The sequence below is a fragment of the Corvus moneduloides genome, chromosome 7 (genome assembly GCF_009650955.1).
Source record: "Corvus moneduloides isolate bCorMon1 chromosome 7, bCorMon1.pri, whole genome shotgun sequence".
Classification (NCBI taxonomy): Eukaryota; Metazoa; Chordata; class Aves; order Passeriformes; family Corvidae; genus Corvus; species Corvus moneduloides.
In genome coordinates, this window is record NC_045482.1 from 27,186,147 (window position 1) to 27,210,078 (window position 23,932).

Sequence of the window (23,932 nt, forward strand, 5' to 3'; positions counted from 1 at the left end):
GTTCAAGTACTGAGCTGTTCTGTGTGAGAGGAGCACCAGTATCCAGTCTGCTTTTTTTGTTTGTTTTGCCTTTTTTTAATAATAGGAACCACAAAGAAGACTTGGATTTGACTATACCCTACCTCTATTTGTCTTACTGTAGTTTTGTGCTGGGGCCCAGAGCTTCATTACCAGTATTGCATCCCAGCTGCTTCCCTCTTCCTCTCCATAGCAAGCAGACTGTTTTCTTCTCTTTAATAGAAACCACAGACACAATTAGTAATATAAAAATTTTGGAACAGAATCGTGCTGTGGCTCCATGAGGTAGTCTTCTAACACTGATCTCAACAGACATAACCCCCTGAAATGCCTGTATGTCGTTGTCATACCATAGAGCATTGTGCATCTTGCTGGAGCCTTGTGCTGTAAAAGCATTCCGTGGGCTGCAGGGCTGCAGTGTAATTGTCCTGTTACTTTATGTGCTTTTGGCTGAAGTACCATGGACATTACAAATGTCAGCTTGGGGTCTTACGCTGAGCCCACATTGATTCAAGCCTGCTGTTTTCAGGGAAGACAGGGACAACCTTGTTCTAAATTCAGCAGTAGAACCAGATCTTGCACCCCAGAATCATCAGCAAAGATTAATTTCAGGTGCCCAAGTTACACTGGAATATTTCAGAACCTGCAAGGGTGAATAGGGGAAGGATGAGTGCACTTAGGAGCCAATATCATATATTATTCTTTATCTTAAACAATGTTTCCTAGCTGTAATTGAGATGAAGGGGAAGGGTTTGAGAATCAGTTCTTCCCGCACTGCAATGAAAGCTTTAAAAGCTATGAATAGAACTATTGTTAAGGTACCTTTAAAGCTCTAGCGCACCAAGTTCCTGTGAAAGTGCTGTCTCGAATTACAATTAAGTTGATCTTTTGCAGCTCCTTCTCATCCTGCCATACCAGCTCTTCCTTCATGCTTCATGTCTGATCTACTGATCAGATGGTGGCATGAGATTCTGATCAGCTCATTTTCTGGAATACAAACTAGGGGAAACAGCAGGTTATATTTCTTTTTCCCAACCCATAATTATAATACTTTGAATGACATTAAAATGCATGATCATCAGCTCATATAACTTATCAATTTTTCTTTTCCAACTGTTCAAAAGGCTGACAGAACATGAAAATTCGCTACATCATGAGAACTTTTTGTTAGAATCTAAAATCTTAGCTGTTTCATCCTTTGCTGGATCCAGATGAGGGCAGTCCATAATTTTACATAGTTGCTCTCTTGCAGAATAGTAATCTACCTTGTTTATATTGTTTGCCTTTTACATTGTTGATAAGGCTTTTTATGACTGCATAGGTAATGGACTTAATTTCTGTTATCTTGTTTCTGACTTGTAATTTTTAAATGCTTCTGTTCACATGTCTAGAAAATACAGAGAGCAATTGGCAAAACTTGGAAATTAAGAACAGAGATATAAGTAATCTTTGTAATTGAATTAAAATATCAGCGTTTAGTTTCTTGGATATTATTTCTTAAATATCATCAATAAATACTTAAGAGTTTGCTGTTTGTTTTAAATCCATTTTATTTTGCCTTAAATTTGTCATGTAGCTGAAAATACAGTGTCATTCTTGTTCCCGAATACAACACTGGGTGAAGAATTTCAGGTCTCTGCCTTGGTTTCTCAGCAGATCTAAAGATGAGCACAGCAACAAAAGCTTAACTTGGAAAAGGACTTTACTACTAAGTGAAATCAGTTAAGGTGTGCAAAATGTTGGGGAGAATTTAGTACTGGGAAGAGAAAGAAGAATGCTGATGATATTTCTGGACATACAGAGGGTTTTTATCAAGCTCTCTCAACAGGCAGAGTAGTTTAGCTTGCTTTGCTATTTTGCTTCTTGCATTTCCCAGGAATTTAATGAATCATTTAGAAGCAGGCACATCAGTTGCTCTTGAAATCAATACCTGTTTCCAATCTCCAGCTGCCACATGTGCATGACAATTGCTCATCTTGACTGTAGTTTTGAACAGAGAGGCATATTGTCTTTGAGCTCTCAGATCATGGAATCATTTTCATGTAGTTTGGGTCATACCTTTTAGACTTGTTTCTAGATGACTAAACAGACTGTTAACCTTTGAGCAGGTTCTTTGAAAAAAACCCACGACCCAGGGGAACAAAAAAAAATTCTTCAAAGAAATTGTAAAGGTATTTAAAAAGGGTTTGTTGTACATAAAGTTAATAGAAAATTAGAGTACCACTTCAAAAAGCATGATTTAAAAAAAATGCCCCAAAGTCAACAATATTTATCTTAGTTTCAAAAGTAACTTGAAATAATTCTTACCTGAAATATATTTTTCTCATTTTTTAGCATGAATCTAGAGAAACGTTACTGGGATTCAATATGGTGAATTACCGAGCATGTAAGAATTTGTGGAAAGCTTGTGTTGAGCATCACACGTTCTTCCGTTTGGACAGACCACTGCCCCCTCAGAAGAACTTTTTTGCACATTATTTCACTTTGGGTTCCAAGTTCCGGTACTGGTAAGTGCTGATTTGAAATGTGTGGGAAAGAATATGAGTGAATAGGCAGCTCATCAATAAACATGGGGAATTATCTAGACTCTATATTAAAACATAATTCAAGTCTTTGAATCCTGCAACTGTCCCCCTTCCCTGTTGGCCGAAGTTTCAAATGTTGGTAATTTTTTAAGATGGCTTGAAAATATAATTATTATATTATTAGTGGCCGTTATTGCACTGGTACTCTGAGATTGTCTCCCAAGGTGCATTTCTTAGCCTGTTTTCCTGCTGGGTTATGTTTATCTTAAAAATGTTGTCTCAAAACTTCAAAGCCTTTGACCTGGTGTTTTTGAAAACCGTTGAGTCTCAGATGCTGTGTGCAGCAACAGCAACAAGACCAACCTAAGTTAATACCAAATATGAATTACTGAAAAGAAGCTCATACAAGTAAAACCCACTTATCTACATGTATACAAATAGGAATTAGGTGAAGACAAAGGACATACATGTTCTGTATCAAAACCAGAGCTTTAGAAAATACGGAGGAAATTAAATCCATAACCTTTAAGGATGAACTTAAAATAATAGGCAAGAAGCTTGGAGGTGCACAGAATGACTGTGTAATAACTATAATCCCCATAATGCTGGAGTAGGTGGTGTTGGGTTTTGTTATTTTATAGTTTTTATTTTAAAAAATATATCTCTGTTCAGTGACTGAATTAACTGCCTTTGCAAGTAATGCAGAATGCCAATGGTTTAAATTGTGCCTGAAATAGAGAATAACAGAGCTACTACTAATCATCCATCTAGAATGGCAGTAGTGTCTGTGACGTACAAAGGGACATGATGAAAAGCTAGAAAACACAATAACAGGCTATTTCTGTCACATTTGTGAATTGCATAAATGTATAAAGAGGAAAGTAATTCAGTGGCTAACTGTTTATAGCATCTGTTTTTTGACCAGCATTCCCAGTACCCATTTGAGAACCAGCATTCTATGATCCTGAACAGCGTTTGAGACTTGACTCAATGTTGCTGTAGAGAATTTCAGGGAGCTTTTTCATTTCTGTAAAGATTTTGAATCTGAATCACTGTGGTTACTATTACAGAATAGCTCTTTGATGATGACTTTCAACTTAACATGAAGATGAGAAGGGAAACTGCCTAAAAATGAAGAAGGTCATTAAAGTTGCTGAAACAGCCAAAAGGCTGGAATTTCTGCAAGTAGTTTGAGAGATTGTCAAGAGGCAATAATATAGCATGCAAGAGAGGTTAAGAGCACTGGGCTTGTTTAATCTGGTGAAGAGGAAGCTAAGGGGGAATTCAGTAGCAAGCCTAAAGCTGCTTCAAGGGCAATGTCAGTACTGATGGACCCAAAGGTGCTGGTAACAGGCAGGTGAGACTTCATCTTAAAGATTCGGGGTGGACATGAGGGAAAAGTGTGTGGGTTTCTCAGAACAATGTGTGCTGAAACAAGTTACCTGGACTGGCTGTGGGATCTTTGTTAGTGGAGGCTTTCAAAACTCAGCTAGACTAAGCCATGGCCAGAGGTGACCTAGTGTTAGCAGGAGATTGGACTAGAGACTTCTAGCCAACATTTCTATGATCAAAACAAGCCAATAAAATACAGAACTGACAGGTCTAGACAGAATTATCTCCACTTCTGAAAGAAATTGGGGACATGAAATTGTTGAACTATTAAATTGTTACGTAAGCTATTTCCATTGGTTTAAAATACTTCTATACGGCAAATTTTAAAGCAAATTTGGTTTGTTTTGGTTTTTTTTTTAAGCTTCCAAGAGGGATCTAGAAGACTGTTAGTAGGAAAAGGTGACTTCTGTACATTGTATTTTTCAAAGTGGTTTTAATAATATTCCTCACCAAATACTCACGAAAAAACATGGAGAGTTTTATTGTGTATTAGCATCTCTTTTATAATCAGATGGGAAACAAGCAGATTCCTTTTTCACAACGGAGGGAAGTTACCACTGGAGTGATACAGGGTTTTGGTGGTATTTCACAATGAGGGGTGAGTAGGCAATAAAATAGCAGATAAAGTTCAGTGCCCAAAAATGCAAAATAAATTGCACAGAGAGAAGGAAAGAGCAGGAACATTGATTCTCTGAAAACCCTAAATCAGTTATTAGTAGCAGTTATAGAAGGACAAATACAATGATAGAGTTATTGGAAAGCAATAGAGGCAAATACAGCCAACTTACTTCTTGGAGTTAAAAATGTGTAACCCCAGCAATTTAGCAGGCAGCAGGTTTGGAAAGAGAAATTTCCTGGAATCGCAGCATGTCAGAGGTTGGAAGGCAGCTCTGGACACTGTCGAGTCCAATGCCCTGTTCTAACAGGGTCCACTGTAGCAGGTTGCCTAGGAGAGTATCCAGCCACGTTTTGAATGTCTCCAAGGAGCAAAACTGCACCATCTCTGAGCAACCTGGTTCAGTGTTAAACTGTATTACAGTAAAAACTTTTTTTTTGTTTGGGTGGGTGGTGAGGATGTTGTTGTTTTGTAGCCCTGTCCTTGCTGCCTGCAAGAGTAAGATCTCTCATATTTCTGTTTGTGCCGATTGCCTCTTGTCCTGTCTCTGGGCTCCCTTAAGAAGTGTCTGGCTGTATTTTTTACTTTTCCTTTGTGGTGTTTGATCGTCCTGAGCCTTCTCTTCCTGAGGCTGAACAGTCCCAGCTCTCTCAACCTTTCCCCATCCATCAGATGCTGCAGACCCTTAGTTGTCTTTGTGGCTCTTTGCTTGACTTGGAGGGCTCTGGAACTCCACCCAGCATTCCAGATGTGCTCTCATCTGTGCTGGGAAAACCCGCTCTCCAACCAGTTGACACTCAGCCTGTGCATGGGGTTATTCCCCCTCAGTTGCAAGTCTTTGCATTTTCCTTCACTGAATTTCATGAGATTCCAGCTGGCTCAGGTCTTCACACATCCAGTAGTTCTGTAATATGAATGTGGAGATAGATAATTCTTTGGTTTCCTTATGTAAATATCCCTATAGGAGGCTCTGTGCTTGGTCTGAAGTTATTAATGGAGAAGTGGCTGCAAGAGCAAGTCTTGCTGGTATCTTGTCACCAATTCTTAAGTGCTGATAGACACTCAAAAATCGTACTTTTTTTCTAGAAGAGAAATTATGAAGTAGTGTAAAGAATCTTTGATTTGACACAAGACATCTGGTCTTATATGAAAAGTCAGCAAGTTCCAAGATCTAAACTTAGTTTTGACAAGTTGCATAGAAGAATACAATCCTGATGTGCTTATCATGTATTTTTTTGTGGTATTTTGCTAAACTAAGTAGCAACTAAGTTATTAGCAATTCAGAGAATAGTTTAGGAAGGGTACGGAAGAGATACTGTAAGTTTTTGACAGTGGCTATAGCAGGAAGTATGATTAAGTGTTAAGTGTTACCCAAAGATCCAAGCAGATATTTCTTGTTGTTTTGGATAAAAAAGCAAATGGAAGAGAGAGCTTTTGTTATGTCTAAAATTAATTGGAAAGAAGACCTACATTTTTACCAAATGCTTTCTAAGGTTCCACTGTACTGAAGCTTGGGCAACTGCTTGAGCATGACTGAAAACGCAATTTAGGCATTTTGTTGAGATGGTTCCATTTTAAACAAGAAATTGTTATTTAATCATGTTGGATTTAGCAGTTTGATTTTTTTTTATTGCTTTCCAGTGGGAGAACAGAGGTCCAATCAGTGCAGTATGGTAAAGAGAGAGCAAATAAAGACAGGGTATTTGCAAGGTAAGTAACTTACATTCTTTAATATTTCCCCCTTTATATATTTACAAAATTCAGAATAGCCTTCAGTCTGTGTAGTTTGTTGTCACATGTATTAGCCCTCTTTGTGCTATTTTTATAGCAAAGAATGGTCTCCTGCTGTTAGAATACTCCATTAAAATACTGAGTTAATGGGTATTTTTATGTGATAATAACCTGCAACTGTATGTGTGTATTTCCTTTAGAATATGTACAGTGAGTCTTACTTGTGAGAACAGCTTTATCACTGTAGTCTCAATGAGGTGTTTTGCTATGAAAAGTGAGCTGCTTCTGAAGGTATTTGGTCACAGAGTAGTTGGCTAATCAAGAATACATTACTTAATTTTATTCCAGGCTCCTGAGGAGTTTAGTGATTACAATAAAACAGTCAAGACATAGATTTAGTTCTTTCTTGAGAAATTATGATGCTGTTTTCAAAAGTAAGACAGCTTCTACATCCACTTGGCAGTCTGCTCTGATCATTAATAGAATCTTTGTGGGGAGGGGGCAGCTCTGTCCCTTTTTTGTGCTTCTACTTTTACTGAGATCCAAGATGTCTTTTTGCCCCTTAAGGAACTCTGGACTGCAAATTTATGCATGCAGACTTCTAGTAATAAGTCCAGCAACCTTCCCAAGAGCCTGCAGACAGTGGTTTTTAAGAGCATTGGTGAATTCTGCCTTGATTTCCTGCCCTGTTTCCACCCCTTCTTTTCCCCTGTGCATTATAATTTGGCTTTTTAGCTAGGCCCACCATAGACGGATCCATACTAGGTTTGAGAGGCAGAAATGCTGTAACATGCTGGTTCAACAAGTAGATTTTATAAACCCTTTTTTTTCTATGTAAAATTATTTTTTACTCTATTTAATTTACTTTGGGGATCTGAGTGAATTTAGATTTGTACTTGGAGCAACTTTTTTTAGTACTCAGAGGCTCAACACTGTGACGGTGAGCTTTACTTTGCTAAATGACAGCTATGAATCAGTTAAAAACTGTTTTTCTTGTTGCACTCTGAACTTGGCAATTGCCCACAAGTCAGCTGGGTGGAGGAGAGCTGATACTTTGCTTTGAGGAGTGTTTTTATCATTTCAGAAACTCTTATGCAGTAGATGGCACTCTTCCCTTTGCAGCAAAACCCAGGAAGTGCTGCTGGGGGTCACTTCTAGTTTATAATGTATACAGTTGGATAAAATCAATGAAGTCAATAAAATCAAAAGCCATGGCTAGAACTGCTCTTATTTTCATAAATCTTGGCTTTTTTTAGTTAATAAAGTGCTTGGCTCTTCTGTCCGGAATTTTATTTTCCACTGTTGCTTTTTTGGTTAAGGAATAGAGCATTTATCCACACATTTTGAGTTTCTTAGAAATGTTGATGACTGATGTCTGAGGCGTATGTGTTTATGTCAGTGAAATGAAATAATGGTGTATTGTAACAAATACATCTCAAAAGACTTCTGATAAATCAGCTGCTTCTTCTTCATGTCTTCCTCATGACAGTGTGCAATTAATGTATTTTAAATTTTAAAGACCTTTTTATATTTTCAAGAGTGAAAAAAGCTTGAAATAGAAGGCATTTCTAGAACAGTGTTTTGCAAGAAACTTAATCTAAGAACATTAATTGTCTTCTAAATATTTGCATTTCAAGCTGACATACTGAGTAGATGTCAGCCCTTTTGTATTCATACAGAGGATAAATTTTGTTTTCTAAGATTTTCCGGGTGTGATGGGGGTTTTATTCCTGGAACCTGCCTTTCTCTTTCATGGTGTGCCTTTATCAGACAAAGTCATGGTGGTGTTGAACAGCTTTTTAAGCTTTCAGGCAGTGGGCTTGTTTTGGTTGCTTTTCAAGGTCTTTCTTGAGAATTAGGTGGGCACATAGATTTAAATAATTGCTGTTGCTTTTATTTTTATTACATAAGAAGATTTATTCAAGATCAGTTTAAAAAATGTTTCTGGTGGTTTTTTGGTAGGGTTATCCAGACTGACACTTGGATTTCTTAACAGTATCTAATTAGAAACTGCCTTATTTGAAATAATACTATCTCAGCAAACCTTTTAATGATTTCATGGTAAGAACATGAACACAGAGAGTTACATAGAGATGTTACTTGAGTGATCTGTTTGTTCTAAGTTGGGAAATGGTGATTGCCACAAGCAATGACGAGCCGATGTGGCCTTTGCATGCTGAGTGGAACGTAGGTGCAGAGTACGAGACAGGGAAATAAAATTTTTCAACAGCCATTTGAATAAAACAAGCAGTTTTAACCTACAGGAAGCAGGCTTAGCTGTTTGTTCTCAGGATTTTACTTTAAAATTAACTGAAAGATTTTTTTTTTTTCCAAATCATAGAAATATTTACATTTCATTTTTAAAAATGAAATTATTACTGTGAAGGATATATACTGTAATAAATTGCATACATTATGTAGGTGCTGTTTTCTTAATCTTTGTGCAACACTAAGTTCAGCATTCTGAAGGCTGTTGCTGCCGTTGTTTAGGTGTTTTGGGGTGGTTTTTTCTGTCATTTTCATTCCAGCTGTTCTCTTGGCCTCATTTATTGCAGGATATTCTCAATCCACAAAACCCTGTAAGAATTCCCAGAAACTTAATAAAAGTAGATAATAAGAGTAAAAAAGGTAAAAGTCATTAATTGAGAGAATTCTTAAAGGGCACTACTTTCTCATAAAGTCCTTGCAAAATATTCTAGTGCCGTTCAGTTCTGGTGTGCATGGGGGCTGAGAGAAGGGAGTTTTGAGTGAGTGGATGTCAGTCATTTGTGTCTGCGAACTCCCTTCATTAAACTGCAGTCTGTTTCCAAAAATTCAATCTTGCTTCAATTATGCACTTATTCAGGTTAATTAAATAATTTCTCAGGTGTTTTAAATTGCTTATGTCATTTGTGTGATGTACCATGCAGATTTGTGTATAGTTTCAGTTTCTTGGTCTGCAGCAATATTTGTCAGTTTTGCTGAGAAATGCGTTCCCTGTACTTCTTGTCAAAATACAAAGCAGGGCTGTGGCTCCAGGTTATGTTTCTTTTTGGGACAGAAATAATTTTTTAAATTCCCACCTGTATTCCCAAACAACACCTTTGTTCTTTCCCAGCTTCTGCAAGATTTTAGCCCTTCAGCTATGGGATGCCAAAAAAATTCTGTCTTTGAAGGCTTTTCTGTACTGTAGCTGAGCTAATATTATGTCATGGGGTTTTTTAGTTGCGTTACGTTATTTCATCCATTTCATCCCTGCTACTCAGTTTTGGGTGTTTGGGTTGGTTTTTTTTGTATTTGCTGTAACATTGCAGCTCATAAGACTCAGGGGCAGATAAAGTTTTCAGTTTCTTTTGCTACTCAAATAGATGGAACTGCTTCCAACTTTCTTAAGAATGTCCCTGCAGGTACACCAAAATTAAATCTGAAAATGGCTTGTGCTGTTAACTATCAGTGCCCTGTGCTGGGTGCAATAGAAGCATCCCAGCTGAGCAGACAGAGGTGGAATTTAGAATTTCAAATTTGAAAGTTTTTTACAGCTTGGTTTTTCTCTCTCTCATCTCCTCAGGTGCACTCTGACATAAGAAAGTTATTTTAATATTGTTAGAAATCAGACATACAGGACAGATTTGTAGGTATATGTCACAACAAATCTTGAATGTTAATTAAAAAAAATTATTGTTAGATTTAGAAGTGTTGACAAGAGAACTAAAATGAAAAAGCCACAGCACTAAGAAGTTCAATGCTGCAGTGTGGTAATTTTTTCTTTGAAATTACTGCAAAGACAGGAAATTGGGGCAACAAACATGAGTGGGTGGGACTCTGAGGTTAGAGCTGTTAATAAAATAATTGAAACGAAGCTTTGGTGATAAACACTGCAGCTCTTTATCATGGTGGTGTAAGGTATTACTTCTGAAAGATCAGACCCTATCCACAGTAAAAGGTGAGTGTTTTCTTGACATTGGATATTTTGATAAGGAAGAAGGTGATGCCTTGCTCATTTTAGAGTTGTGTTCGTTTGTTGTGTAGATTGAGGAAGTTTGCATAAACATAGTTACAGACCGTGGCTTAAGATATAAAGCAGTGGGGTTTTTGAAGCAGTCAAAAATGTAGTTTTTGGAAAAACTTGTTGTTGGTTTTTTTTTTTTCTCCACCCTATATACTCCTGTGTCTCTCTTTGTAGTTTATCTAGTTTCACAGAGGCAAGGATGGTGCACTTTTACTGTTGTTGAATGTCAAATAAAGAAAAGCCCCCCCGCCCCCTCCAACTTTCCTACATTCCATTTGTTGCTTTTTCACTGAAGGTAAATGAGGTTCAGTAGTTGCCTTTACATGTCTGTCAGCAAGTACTATATCTGCTGTCCTGTATTTACCTAATTCAGCATTGGTTATATTATGTTCATTTTTCCCTCAGACTGTTCTTTGGTTGGTAGTAGAATCCACCTCTTGGAAGAACTGGCTCTTGGTGCTCATCTGCTGGCTGCAAACAGCTGTCAGCAGGGTCCAGCTAATCATAGCTCTGATTAATAAAAGAATAATTAAAGGCTAGAATTAGACATGCATTTCAGTTCTGCTATTTCAGTTTCATGTTATTTTACCTGTTCAGAATTGCTCACATTTACATGTTTGTGAAGAAAGATATATAAGTAGTTTGAGTTGCTCACGTTTGAAGCAAATAACAGAAATCAGAATTTTGATTTAATTGGTACGATACCAAGCTAATTATTTTTCAAATCAAATTAATACTTAAATACAGTGAAGCATTCTAAGAAACTGGACGTGCTTCTCCTGAGGAATTAATTGATATTTTCCCTGTTTTCAAATATCAATATACTATTAGATTTTTTCCCTCAGGTGGAATAACACCTGAAACAGTATTATTTAGAATAGCCCATCTCGCTTAACTGCTTGAAATTTGTCAGAAATTTAGAGCAGCAATGCAGAATGCAATATATGTTCAGAACTGCTTGGTGGGGTAAAAATAAAAATAAACCCTCCACACGCAGACCATCACTCCTTTAGTATCAAACAGTGTTGACATCTTACTTATTTCTGTATGTGAAGCTTATTCAATGTAATGCTTGGTTGATAGTTATTGTAGACTTTTTTGATAATATTGAGGACAATATTATCTGCTCGAGGTGTTAACTTGCATTGAGTTTTAAGTTCTCTGAGAAGCAAAAATACATTTGTAATCAGGTTTCTCATTTTCAGAGGATGTAGTTTGTGTGCAGGTAGTTCTTTAATTTTTTTAAGTTCCTTCTTTCTGGAGTTGCTCTTTCAGTAAACCAGTAATAATGACAAAGATAAAGAAGTTATCATGTGTCACAAGGACAGTAAAGCCAGAAATTATTTTGTGATATGGGTGTATGGAGCTGTGCTGCTGATACAATAATATGTTGTCACCTCATTATGCAAAGCCAGAGAATTTACAGATAGAATAGGAAGGCAAATGGAAATGAAATTATCATGTCACAAAAGATTGAAGTATCACTGGAACCAAGAGACGGTTTGGGTAATGATAGAGAAGAAATCTGAACTATGTAGGACCATCAAAGCAGTAGAAGTAAAGTAAAAACCCAGTAACACAAAATATACAGGACATGTATGAATTGTTTAAAATTATTTTTTGTTGTTAGCTGAAGAATTTTCAGTTGAAAACAACAAACAGTGAAAGTCCGGGTATGTTCAGTTGCAGGATGACTGAACCATCCAATGCAATGCTAAGAAAAAAGCAACCTCGGGTGATTCATTTGATGATTTCCAATATAAAAGGGAAATGTATTTAATGAGAAATTACAAGTATGGTTTCATTTGTGCTTAAGAAATAGGTGAAAGAAACAGCAGGAGATTGTAGGCATCCTGGAATGACTGGAGAACGGGAAGAAAAAGTTTTGTTAATGTCAAGAAAGGACAACGAGTAGAAAATAGAATTCCTTTTGTATAAAAGCCCTGGTGATAATGACCTTTAACCTGAAGGACATTTCTGGCACAGAACCAAATGAAGTTCTGTTACCCACAAAGGAGTTCAAATAGTTAAATAGTATTGTTGCATCTGCCTGACAAGTGACAGGGCACGTTCTGGGAGAAGGCATGTCATCTTGATGGGAACCCCTGATGTGTAAGCAAAACTTGGTAATTCTATCGTCATGTTGATGCTTACCCCACTTTCAGTTCTTCAAAGTCTTTGGGAGTTTTTTTGGCCTGATGTTTTCACTGCTTTATTTTTTCTGAGGTGGCTAAACAACTGTGTTACTTAGAGGAGGTTTTTTTGTTTGTTTATTTGGTTCGTTTTGATCTACATTTTTAAGTTCAGGTCTCTCAATGATTATTCTGTTTGAGTCAGATTGTCTTTGAGGCATTAGAAGTTTAGCGAGTTCAGATTCTGCTTGCCTGTCTCCCTCGCAGCCAACAGTAGTTTATTGCTATTTCAATGGCTTTCTATTCAAAGTACAGCAAATGAAGTAGAGTAGATGGAGAAAATACAGAACTGCCCATGTAAATGTAGCTTTGCATTATTACATTTCCTTTCTTACATATCATTTGGTTTCCTATGATAGAACATCAGTTTCATTCTGGTGAGTTTTATGTAATTTTGTTCTTACACCATATAATTTTTGGTTAGCCATTTTACTTTCTTCTTCTTCTAGATCCCCCAGTAAACCCTTGGCACGGAAATTAATGAGTGGGATGGATTGGGAAGTAGTGAGTAGGAACTCGCTGTCTGACGATAGGTTGGAAACACAGAGCCTCCCATCACGGTCTCCACCTGGAACCCCAAATCAGTGAGTAGCATCAGATCTCTCCCTAGAAATGACTCCCTACCTCTAATGTGAGTGACCTGCTTGTGTCATAAAAGGATTAATGTGTTATGTATACAAATAGCTTCAAAAATTCTGTGCCAAATGATTCTCTGTAACACGTAGCTTCAGATAAAAATAAGTATTTAGGGGCGAGTTTTAGGTGCTTTTCACTTGACCTATAAAAAGTTTAAGATGTATCACACTACCCTAAATTTGAGAGCTTGAGTTTTCTCAAGCACAGTTAAAACTAAGTTATTAATTTGGTTTAAAAAAAAGACCTTGATGGTAAAATCTATGTGATATTTTAAAGATAATTTATTTTGGTTAATACCACTTTTTAAAACACTGGGGAAAATTACTTAATTGGAAATCCTTGCAGGTTTATTCCTCTCAATTTTTCTGCCTTTCCTTTCTGCATTCACTCTTTTCACATAGACAGAGCCTTCTGTTTTAAGTTAGTGAAAAAACATTCCTGATTTCTCTTGGAAGGTGACCAGTTTTCTCAGTGTGCTGAAACTGGCTTAAGAATCAGTATTACTCAATTTTGTATTGCATAAATGAGAAGATTTTAAGATTCTGCAGCATAATATTCACAAGATTAATGTTGTAAATATATGTAGCATTTAAAAATTACTGAAAAATTGTGCAATAATGATGCTTAAAGCATAACAAACTTAATCATGCATGTTTAAAAGAATTTTAATATTGTCATGCTGGTTTTCAAATGGGAAAATACTGGATTCCAGAAATGATAAGACTCTCAGTGCAAAGCTTATGATTCATCATGGGGAAGATGCAGGGAATAAATTGTTCATCTTAATGTTACTTAACTTAAGGTTAAGTTCTGCCATGAACAGAGCCAGGATTTGTCTTCTTGGGAATCCATTTTTCTTCTTGTTGACTGGGCTTGTCAGCTTGTTCATTGGATCATAATGATTTCAGACTTCTTTAATTAAAAGTAAATAAATTTTTAAATAACCCTTTTAAATAAACCCAGTGTTTATTAAAATAATTTTTGAACACTTAAAAAAATAAAATAACAAAATATATCTTGATCAGACAACATAATTGTTTCAGTGATTTTTGAAATTTTAATAAAAATATATGTATAAACATGTGCTTGCACTGAGACAAAATAATATTTTTAGCATCCCATTTTAGTGGGTGATATCAGAAATGTAGGATAACAAGAATATTCATGTCACACTGCACTGCTCTGCTTTCCCTCCTAGTCGCAACTCTGCCTTCACTCAAGAAGGAGCCCGGTTACGACCCTCATCAGTTGGACATTTAGTGGATCATGTGGTTCACACCTCCCCGAGTGAAGTATTTGTAAATCACAGATCTCCATCTTCCACCCAGGCCAACAGCATCATACTGGAATCATCCCCGTAAGTTCTGCTCTTACCACACCACTGTAACATGCAGGGCTTCTGAAGAGAAGTCAGAAATCTTGGCCTTGAAGAATTTATTGTTAAATGTGGAGTCAGGGAGAGCCGGGCAATTTAATAAAAGGTGGCTGTTACTTAGGGAGTTATTAGTATAGGTCTTATTGTGAGAAGGAACTAGATGATCCAGAGCTGAAGACCTGTACCTGGCATATTCCAGGTTCAGGATTACAATACCATCCCCACCGACCCGAGGTGTGGGTTTGCTGTAATGTGACCATCAGTGTCTGGATGTGGAAGCAAAAGTTGGGTTTTTGATAGAATCAAAGTGAAGTTTTAATTCCCATGAGTTTGGAAATGTTGCTTTTGTCAAGGCACAGAAGTATGAGTGAGAATATGAGCTCTACAAACTATGTAGCCAAAATACCTTTTTGGCACAACAACATTTGGACATTGCTAGTGTATTTTGTATATTGTTGCAGAGCTTATTTTTTTAATATGACACTGTCAGGCTGCTTCTTTTTTTTTTTTTTCTTCTTTCTATTATGCTGAAAATACTTTATACTTTAAGCTTACTTAGTCTAAGATATGGTGGACAAAATAAAAACTGTTATTGTCTATTAGGTCCAGAAGGAAGACAAACAAAAAAACACATTGAGTTATTCGAAGATACTGAAATACTCAACGAATTTTGCTCAGAGTACAGGTTAATTGGGAAAAAGGTGCAATATATACCATTTTATCACTGCCGCTGGACCCTCTTAGTATAGCTATACATTTAATGCCAGACATGCCCTCATAATTCTGTATAATCTCTGTTAGCAGGGAAATTGTGCAACTGGTTTCAAAACCATTAGAGCACAGCAAATACCTAATTACATGTTTATAAACAAATGGTATGTTTCAGGAAAGATGACTCTGAGAAGCTATTTAAACACAGTTTTAAAACCTTGCTTACACTGTACTTCCAGTTTTAACAACTATGTGTAAGGAGGGAAATAGAATACAAAATTTTGAAAGTTTTATAAAATATTGCATGACACATTTTACAATAGGCTACGATAGTTACAACTTGACCCTCAGCTAGTTATTTAACTTTCAGGGTTATGTGATAGTAATTTGACCTAACCATGTAAGTTCTCCTTTTTTGGTGGACTTTTTAACCTATTCACATGTCAAGGGACTCTCAGAACTGGGACACTTCTGAATCTTTTCTCATATTAGAGTTTTGTTGTCCAAAGGCCACACAGGGTCAGGTTCCTTCTGTTCCAAGACTTCCAGCTGAAGTCTGTTATGAGAAGCCCTTACTGAATGGGAGAGTGATACAGTGAAGTAAGCACCATTCTTAAATACTCTCTTTTATTCATATGCCTTTGCTCTAAGTTGTACAAGATCTTCCTGAGTGTTCTTAGGATTTGTTTATTTAGTGTTTGATTTCTTGAGTAAGTCACCATAGAAATAAGTCTTAGAAAGAGAGGAAGTGGTTTTGTACATTACTTGTGCAACTCTGGCTGGTTTTTTTTTTAATGGTTTTGCGCTTTTTATGCCCAAGCAAGAAAAGTATTGCTCTTCCATCACCAAGTGTTACGGGTTCAGTTTTTGGGTTTTTTCCTCTTGTTGGAAGCTTAAAAGTGAAATTTAATATCCCAGTATAGATCTCTAGTACAAGATATTTTTAAGAATGAAGATGTTGACTGTCAAAAACATATGAACCCCATTAAGGTCTTTTGAAGGTTTAGGTGATGTTATTGATCCGAGATTTGACATTTATGAAGGAAAATAGTAAACATGAAGTTAATATTAGATACATAATTTTAAATTATACTGTTCCACTGTCCAAAAAGCTATGTCTTAACCAATTTGACCTTTCTGGCTTAAAAGATTTGAGTAGTCCATGTGCTAATTTGTCAGAAACTTTAATTTATTGATCAAATTTATATGTGTGAAAAAGAGGGGCTAACCTGACTGGCAGTAGGTTCAGTGATCAGTTTGGAATCAACATAGCAATAGAAATTAACAGTTTCCATGCAGTTCAGAAGGACATTACAGCTTAGCTAATATAACCTTTAACTGCACATCTTTTCTCCATCTGCATGTCCTATTCAAAACTAAATTGAGAGATTTGAGCATGTAGTTCTCTGAGGTAATTATAACCTCAAATTCTAAAAGCACGTGATAAGTGTTTAGTTTAATAAATTTATGGGGGTGTGTACGAAACTTTTGCTAAATATATTAAAAAGATCAGACCGGATATCTGTAACAAAAATACCCAAAACTTGCTAGTGCCAGGGTTTGTGTGTTATTTTATTATTATGTAAATTGCTGAATTCAGTAACAGAGAGCTGCTTTGCCTGCAAAATAGGCTACTTTCACTGCCATTGTCTGATCATTCATAAGGAAATTCAAAGCTGACTGGGCAAATACAAAGCAGTGAAGTTTATGCCCAAGGCTTGATTGTTAGTTCTCACAATTCATTATGCTAATATATGACAGTACTTGCACTGCTGCTTGTAAAGTGCTCATTTAAGTAACTTTTCAAATCTTTTCTGTAAGTTTGTGTGTTTGGTAGGAATTTATTTGTGTTTGTTGACATGTATGTACAGACATCTAGTCAAACATAAGGTCCATCTTCTACTTTTATCAGAATAACTTCTTTTGTGTTTCTATTCGTGTTTTCTGTTCCTTTTTTTCTTTGGTTTAAAACTCTCAAGAGTAATTGCAGGAAAATACATAACTTAAAAGGCTGAGTAATCTGTGCCAGACTTGAATGAATGAATGCATAGGCAGCTAAAAATCTCTGTGTGACCTTTGTAAGTCAATGTCTAAATAGTTTATAGCTGCCTCGCAGATTTGTTTTGCAATGTTGACAATCATCATATTTTTCTCCCCACAAAAATGAATTTAGAAAAGCTGCTTATCTTGAAAAATGAAATGTGCTTTTTTCTGTTACTTGCATTGAAAAGTGTTAAGAAATACTATTTTTCTTTCCGAGTGTGTTTTGAACATGAGGTCTTCAGACATCAGACTGAATAATTAGTACTTTTTTTTTCTTTTAACACTTCATGAAAAAAATATTTTCTGAAAGTTGAAATTAAGCAGAAAAGTAGAGAAAAATATTGTTGGGATCTTTTCAAATGTGCTGTTTTCATAGACTGACAAAAATGTTACCAGTTTTGTTTTCTAAGAATATTGACTAATTTTTTTAAAACTGAAGCAGAAAATGTTTGGCGTTTCAAAGTGTAGTGTTCTATTTCCCAGTTTTCATGTTTTGTGAAAGAGGTTCATCCTTTTTTATAGAAATCACTACACTCAGTTTTGCTCAGATTTTTTTTATTTTAGAACATGTATCTGGGAACAGCCTTTCTTGAATTGCATAGAGACAAATTACATGGTATGGAGTTTGATGTGTGCCTTAGGTTTTCTGATTTGCATCAACTTGAACTGTTTTGCAGTCTCATACTGAGAGTCTTGCCCTGCTAACAGTTCACTGAGACGGGACCACTAAATGCAGCAGAGCTGCTCACGTGGCTACATGTGCATTTTGGAGGGAGTTACGTGATGAGTTTTTTTGCCTCTGCAAGTGTCCTTCCCTCACTGTGTGGTGGTCACTCCTGAGATAAACCAGAGGACTCAGGCTTGTCCAAAAAGTCAGTGTATTTTTAGTTGCTTGGTGTAAGCTGCCTGAGCCAAGGGAGGAGCACCAGTTCTTCAAGGAAGCAGCCAGGGATGTGGGTGAAAGAACAGACATCCCCATTTTTCATGGTAGCATTCTCTTTAGATTTAGCTATAACCTGTAGCTTCATATTTGATGGTCTATGGATCTGGTATCAGTGGGCTGTTGTCTGAAGTTGTTAAATGACTTAATAGCACCTTTTAGTGGGGTGCCTGTGGAGAACGACATATCCTGCTGGTATTTAGAAACTGGCATCAAACCAAGTTAATGGGAACTGTGAGCTCTTTTGAGCCTTTCCAAATGTTGTTCTTAATTCTTAAATATAAATCCATATAATGAAAAATGAATCATATATTTATGTAATACAAATTACACAGTTAAGCTTTTATTCCAAAAGGACTAAGAAAAGTAAATTCTCCATATTATATGAAAACACAGAGAACATTTTCATTAATCTAGAATAGAGTGCTTGCAAATCAGAAGTAGTGGGTTAAGCATGCTAAAACCATTTTTTAAAAAGGTCATAGGTAAAAGATGAACTTGCTGGTTCTGTGTATGGTTGCTTTCAAGAAAAATGCTTCAACAGGTGCAAACATAGACTGCCAATATATTCTAATGCACTACATTTTTGAGGTTCTAAAATTGCATACATTCATCTCTCAAACTCTTGAGTTTCTTCTAACATTTTCAGTTTATTTGCAACCCTGAAAGAATGTGTCAATATCTCATGATTATTCCACTTCATACTTCTATTTTGGTATTTAGATCTCAAGAGACTCCTACAGATGGGCAGCCTCCAGCATTACCACCCAAACAGTTTAAAAAGAACAGTTGGAACCAAATTCATCATTCACACTCACAGCAAGAACTGGATAACCATATTAATGAAACATTTGATGTTCCTGCATCACCTGAAAAATCCACTGTAAGTTTTTTAATCCAGTTGAACCATTCTGCTTTTTATCAGAATGATAGTCCTGTTTTACATCAGCTTGGTTCTGAGGCATTTCAGAGCTGCTGTGTTTGTGCATTACCTTGCAGCATTTCTGTTATCCATACTGTCCCTTCTCTGGGTCCTGCTGGTTTTTCCACCTGCTGGAGTAGTGCTTTGTCAGTTGACAACAAATCACTACGTTGGGATGGTTATGCAAACATTTTGATCATTAGCTTTTCAGCACATACAGAAATTTCTACCTAACCTCCTCTTTGAGAAGTCATTTGCCATCGATTTTAAAGAAGACACTGCGGGTGTTTAATCTAGCTTTAGCTAAAAGGCTAAACCTGAAAATGCCTACCAGCTTCTAGAGTGGTTTTATCAGGAGAGGCTTCCTGAGTCTGTGGTTGCATTTCTCACCAGAATTTCCAAGAAAGAGACCTGTGACAGCAAATATAAAAATATGAACAAAAAGTTCTTCTTCCACAATCAAGCATGTGTGAGATGAGTAAGGTAGTCAGTTGATTGTCTGACTGAGGTGAGATCTCCCTGACCGTTTTTGTGATTTTTGTCCTTCCAGAAGTTTTCCAGGGTTCTTGATTTTATACTGATGTGGGACAAGAAACATGTTGCAGGATGGGAAATCTGTTTAACATCCAGATGTAGCAAATGCCATGTAAACAGTTTTGTCAACCTCCGGCATTCTAAATTTTGAGTCGCCTCCCCAAACTGATATTTAGAAATGCCTTAATTTATTTTATTTGCATTCTGTAAACCTAGGGTGTTCTCTCAGGCCTTATAACAAAGTTAAGATTCCCATAAAACTGCTGTTTAATTTCATAGCTGGGGTTTTAATAAAAGACTCAAAAGTGAAACTCTTAAATTTTTGAGTGTTTTGGGAATGTTGTAAAAATTTTTAGTTTAATTAGTAATGAAACAGAATTTGTAACAGCTTTGTCTTCAGCCAGTGCTTACCTGAGTCACATTGAAGTACTGTTCTGTTTTGAAAGATAACACTACTTTAGTCATCAAGTTTTTCTGTCCTGTATTCCGTTATCTTTACCAAATTGACAAAAATAACTTTCAGTTGTTTTTTTAACTCCTTTTAGTTTTGCAAAACCAACACAGCTGCATGAATGAGATTGTTTTTTTTCTCTGTGCACTGTCAGTGTGATTGTTTGCTGTGCTCCAGTGGGACCCATTTATGCAATCTCGCTGAAGGCAGCACACTGTTGTAATTGAACATCTAATTTGGTCTGCTGATGACTTTTTATTTTGGGGACTACAGAAAAAGGAGCATAACATGATTGAAATTTTGGAATGTTGTTTTGTTTCAAAGTTGCTTTTCTGATCAGAATTCAGGTTCCTGCACCACTAAAGTCTGCTGTACCATCTCAAATATTTCAAAGAAAACCCCTCATCATTTTCACTGCATAAAGCTACTGCATTTCCTTTGTCTGTTGCATGTATGGAGAGTCTGCATAGAAAGGTAGTAGGATACATATGGGAAAGGCAACTTTTTTACTCCATCTGCAGTCCCTAAGTATCCAGTCTGTCAGAAGTATTTGAAAACAGGTGTGGCCAAAGTCCCTTCAGTCAAGCACATTAATGATGGCATACAGTGCTCTCTGCACGTTTTTCATTATAAACTTCTGCTCAAAACAGCATCTTAAAGCAGGAAATTACTCCTTTCTCTCTGGGGAATGCAGTGGCACAAAAGCTGCCAAACGCTGCAGGTGAGCACTTGGTTGATGTTCATTGTGTCTGATCCCCCATGCCAGTGAGCATAGGCTGAAATGATTGGTCTATGATCAGGCTTCCTAAGACCCTACCTTCTCATTAACATTTCTTGAGCCGTTACTTTCCTTTCCCTAATTTTTTACTTTTTCATTACTGTGAATGCATTCGGCAAACTTTGTTTTGTTTTAACCAAGAACAGAAGACACCTGCAGTTGAGTTAACTTTTAATGAGCCAAGTTGTGCATACTTCTTTAACCTAGTGTAACTCCTGGTTCTGAACTTTCTTACATATAAAAATATTTGCTTTTCTAAGTTTATTTTTTATTTTTCTGAGTATGAGTTTTATGCTTTGCTGTAACTGGTAGCATTGAAAACTTCCTTAAAACACATTTCTTTATTACTTTGCATCCTCACTGCAGGAACTATAGAAATACTAGCTAATGTTCAGTCTGTGAAATAAAGATGGGAACCAAGTAAAAATCACTTTAATGCACTAAGTTGGTATTTTTCAGGTTAAAAAGATATCTAGTATTCCTCAGTTTATTGGTATTTCCTTTAACAGTGTTGTTGTGATCCAAATAAGACCAAGAAGAACACAGCTAAAATTTTCAGAGTTGAATCAGTGCAGAGCATATGTCTCGCCTCATACTCCACTACACTGGAACGAGAGTAAGGGATAGGCTACCAAGATTTCCTTGCCTACTACCGGCATATTGCTGTTAATACAAAAAAAAGGACACCTTCAATTATCTTCCTTTTCATTGTATTACATCCTTATGCCAGCTTTTCACTGTGGTCTTAATTAAAAAGAATTTAAGAAGTTTCCATTTAGTAAGCTGTTTTTCTTAGAATCTTAGAAGCCAGGTAGTCTTTTCTAATATTCTTTCTTACTTTGAGCTTGCTTTGACAGAACACACCTTTAACTAACTTATGTCCAAGACTCTTCAAGGTGTAATTCTTCCCTTTTATGCAAATCCAAGATGTTTGTGTTATTGCTTCATGTTTTCTCAAGTGTCCAGGAGCAACTATTTGACGAGGAAACTGCAGAATTATTAGATACAATATCCTCAAAGCCTAACTGTGATTAAAATACGTACTAATATAATACCACTTTTGTCTACTAGCCCAATGGTGGTGTCCCCCATGACAATCTTGTTATGATCAGAATGAAACCAGATGAGAATGGAAGGTTTGGCTTCAATGTAAAGGTAACAGTACATCTATTCCTTTCACATTTATTAAGGTTATTTTTTGGCATTTGGGACTTATTACTAATTTGATTTGTTTTTAAAGGGTGGATATGATCAGAAGATGCCGGTAATAGTGTCCAGGGTAGCTCCAGGAACACCTGTAAGTTATCAAAAAAGCAAACTTGGTAGCGATATCTGTGTATCTTGAAAGATGTATTGAAAATGATGAATTATTTCATAGCTGCCTATGAAAATTAGTTTTTGCTATAACATTATCAGAACAAGCAAGTTATCTGCCGTAGGAATTTGATGGGGCTTTATAATACATTTTTTAAAGTTCTTCAATCCTCAAAAGTATTTTTTTCCTACTGAAACAAAGTTTAATTTCTGAAAATTACAGGGCATTACAGATGCTCAGTATGCACTGGTACTTGAGCTGTGCCATCCTAAAAATACTTCTACTTTATTACTTTTTTTAGATACAGACATTCAGTAATTTCACATAAATTACGTATTGAAAAAGTGTTAAAAATAACTAAAATAGCAAATGTCTTACTTTAGTGACAGATGTAGCTGAGTAAAGCCAAGATGTAGATTAAAACCAGACATTATGAATCATTCATCAGGTCTGATTGCATGTTGTTACTGATGTTTAGTGACTATAAGAGTGTCTTCTAACTAGGCACAATATTTGTCAATTTATTGCCAGAAATACTGACCTGGTATTCAACCGACTGGAGTCAGCTCTGTCTATACCTTTGAGAGTTAGAGTGGAGTTAACCATTTATTTGCTTATTTAAGAACTTTAAGAAGTTCTTTCTTTTGCAGGCTAGTTTTTTTGGGTTTTGGGGTTTTTTTTGGGTTTTTTTTTACTCTTTGAAACTATTGAAATTTTTGCCAAAATCACTGTTCTTGTTAATGATTATCCCTGAGATATTTAATAATGTGAATAATTTTGGCTTGAAACATTCACTCTCTAGGGAGAAGATTGTTGGTGATGGCTTGTGCTCTCTCTCTTCTGCAATGACATTTAGACTGCGATTATAATAACAATTTTTATTACCCGATTCTTCTCTCTGGGATTACTGGGAGTTGTGCATTGTATTTTGCCATTACCATGTTTAGGTATTTTAGACCTGAAGCATATAAGCCTGTGAAATTGATTTGGACAAGGTATTGCCATGTTACTCCCGTCCCTTCAAAGATAAAAACATCCTGCTCTTTAATTGCCTATACAAAGTGTGATTCAAACAGAGGAGCTTTCTGCATCAGCTGAGGGTAGGGTAACTGCTGCTGAAAGACATGTTACAGTGCCAGTCACCTCCCAGCTGCAAATGGATTCCTTCATGGGAATGGCACTGCCTGTGTATTGTGTAATGCTTAGATTCATCATTTGAATACAGTACAGCAACCATAGCAACAGGGCTGTTAGGATTCAAGAGCCCAAGTATAGTTACTTTAAATTGTTATTTTAAGGTAAGAAATTGGTAATGGCTTGTGTTACAGATGGTTTTGTGCTTTTCCCCCAACCTTGCAGGCTGATCTCTGTGTCCCTCGTTTGAATGAAGGGGACCAGGTTGTGCTGATTAACGGCAGGGATATAGCAGAGCATACCCATGACCAAGTTGTAATGTTTATTAAAGCTAGCTGTGAGAGACACTCAGGGGAACTTGTGCTCCTAGTTCGACCCAATGGTGAGTGACTTGTATATCATAATTAAAAATAAAAGTCCACACCCTGCTCTTGTTTTCTAACCTCCATTTTGTGTCCTGGGATGGCATGTTTAACCTTCAAGAAAGAACTCCCTCCCCTGAAAAGGAATTGCAACAACACAGTGTATAGATCCCATACCTAAGGAGCTGTGTATAACTAGGTGTTGAAAACTAGTAAAAAAGTCAGAGATCAAATATTTCTAACAGAGAGCTGATTTAAATTTTGTTCTC

General features: G+C 36.4%; 1 protein-coding gene across 6 annotated transcripts in view; it reads left to right on the plus strand.

The window, feature by feature from the left end:
- The window catches only part of PTPN4 (protein tyrosine phosphatase non-receptor type 4), a 111,969-nt gene that overhangs the window by 67,748 nt on the left and 20,289 nt on the right, over positions 1-23,932 (plus strand). For all 6 annotated transcript variants that reach the window (XR_004241116.1, XR_004241117.1, XR_004241114.1 and 3 more), the window contains 8 exons: positions 2,353-2,525; positions 6,193-6,261; positions 12,912-13,046; positions 14,297-14,455; positions 18,891-19,050; positions 21,924-22,007; positions 22,093-22,149; positions 23,527-23,683. Coding sequence is in view for 2 of the 6 variants with exons in the window: in XM_032113778.1 (XP_031969669.1) it covers positions 2,353-2,525; positions 6,193-6,261; positions 12,912-13,046; positions 14,297-14,455; positions 18,891-19,050; positions 21,924-22,007; positions 22,093-22,149; positions 23,527-23,683 (994 nt within the window). In the remaining 4 variants the exon portion in view is untranslated. The remainder of the gene's footprint in view (positions 1-2,352; positions 2,526-6,192; positions 6,262-12,911; positions 13,047-14,296; positions 14,456-18,890; positions 19,051-21,923; positions 22,008-22,092; positions 22,150-23,526; positions 23,684-23,932) is intronic.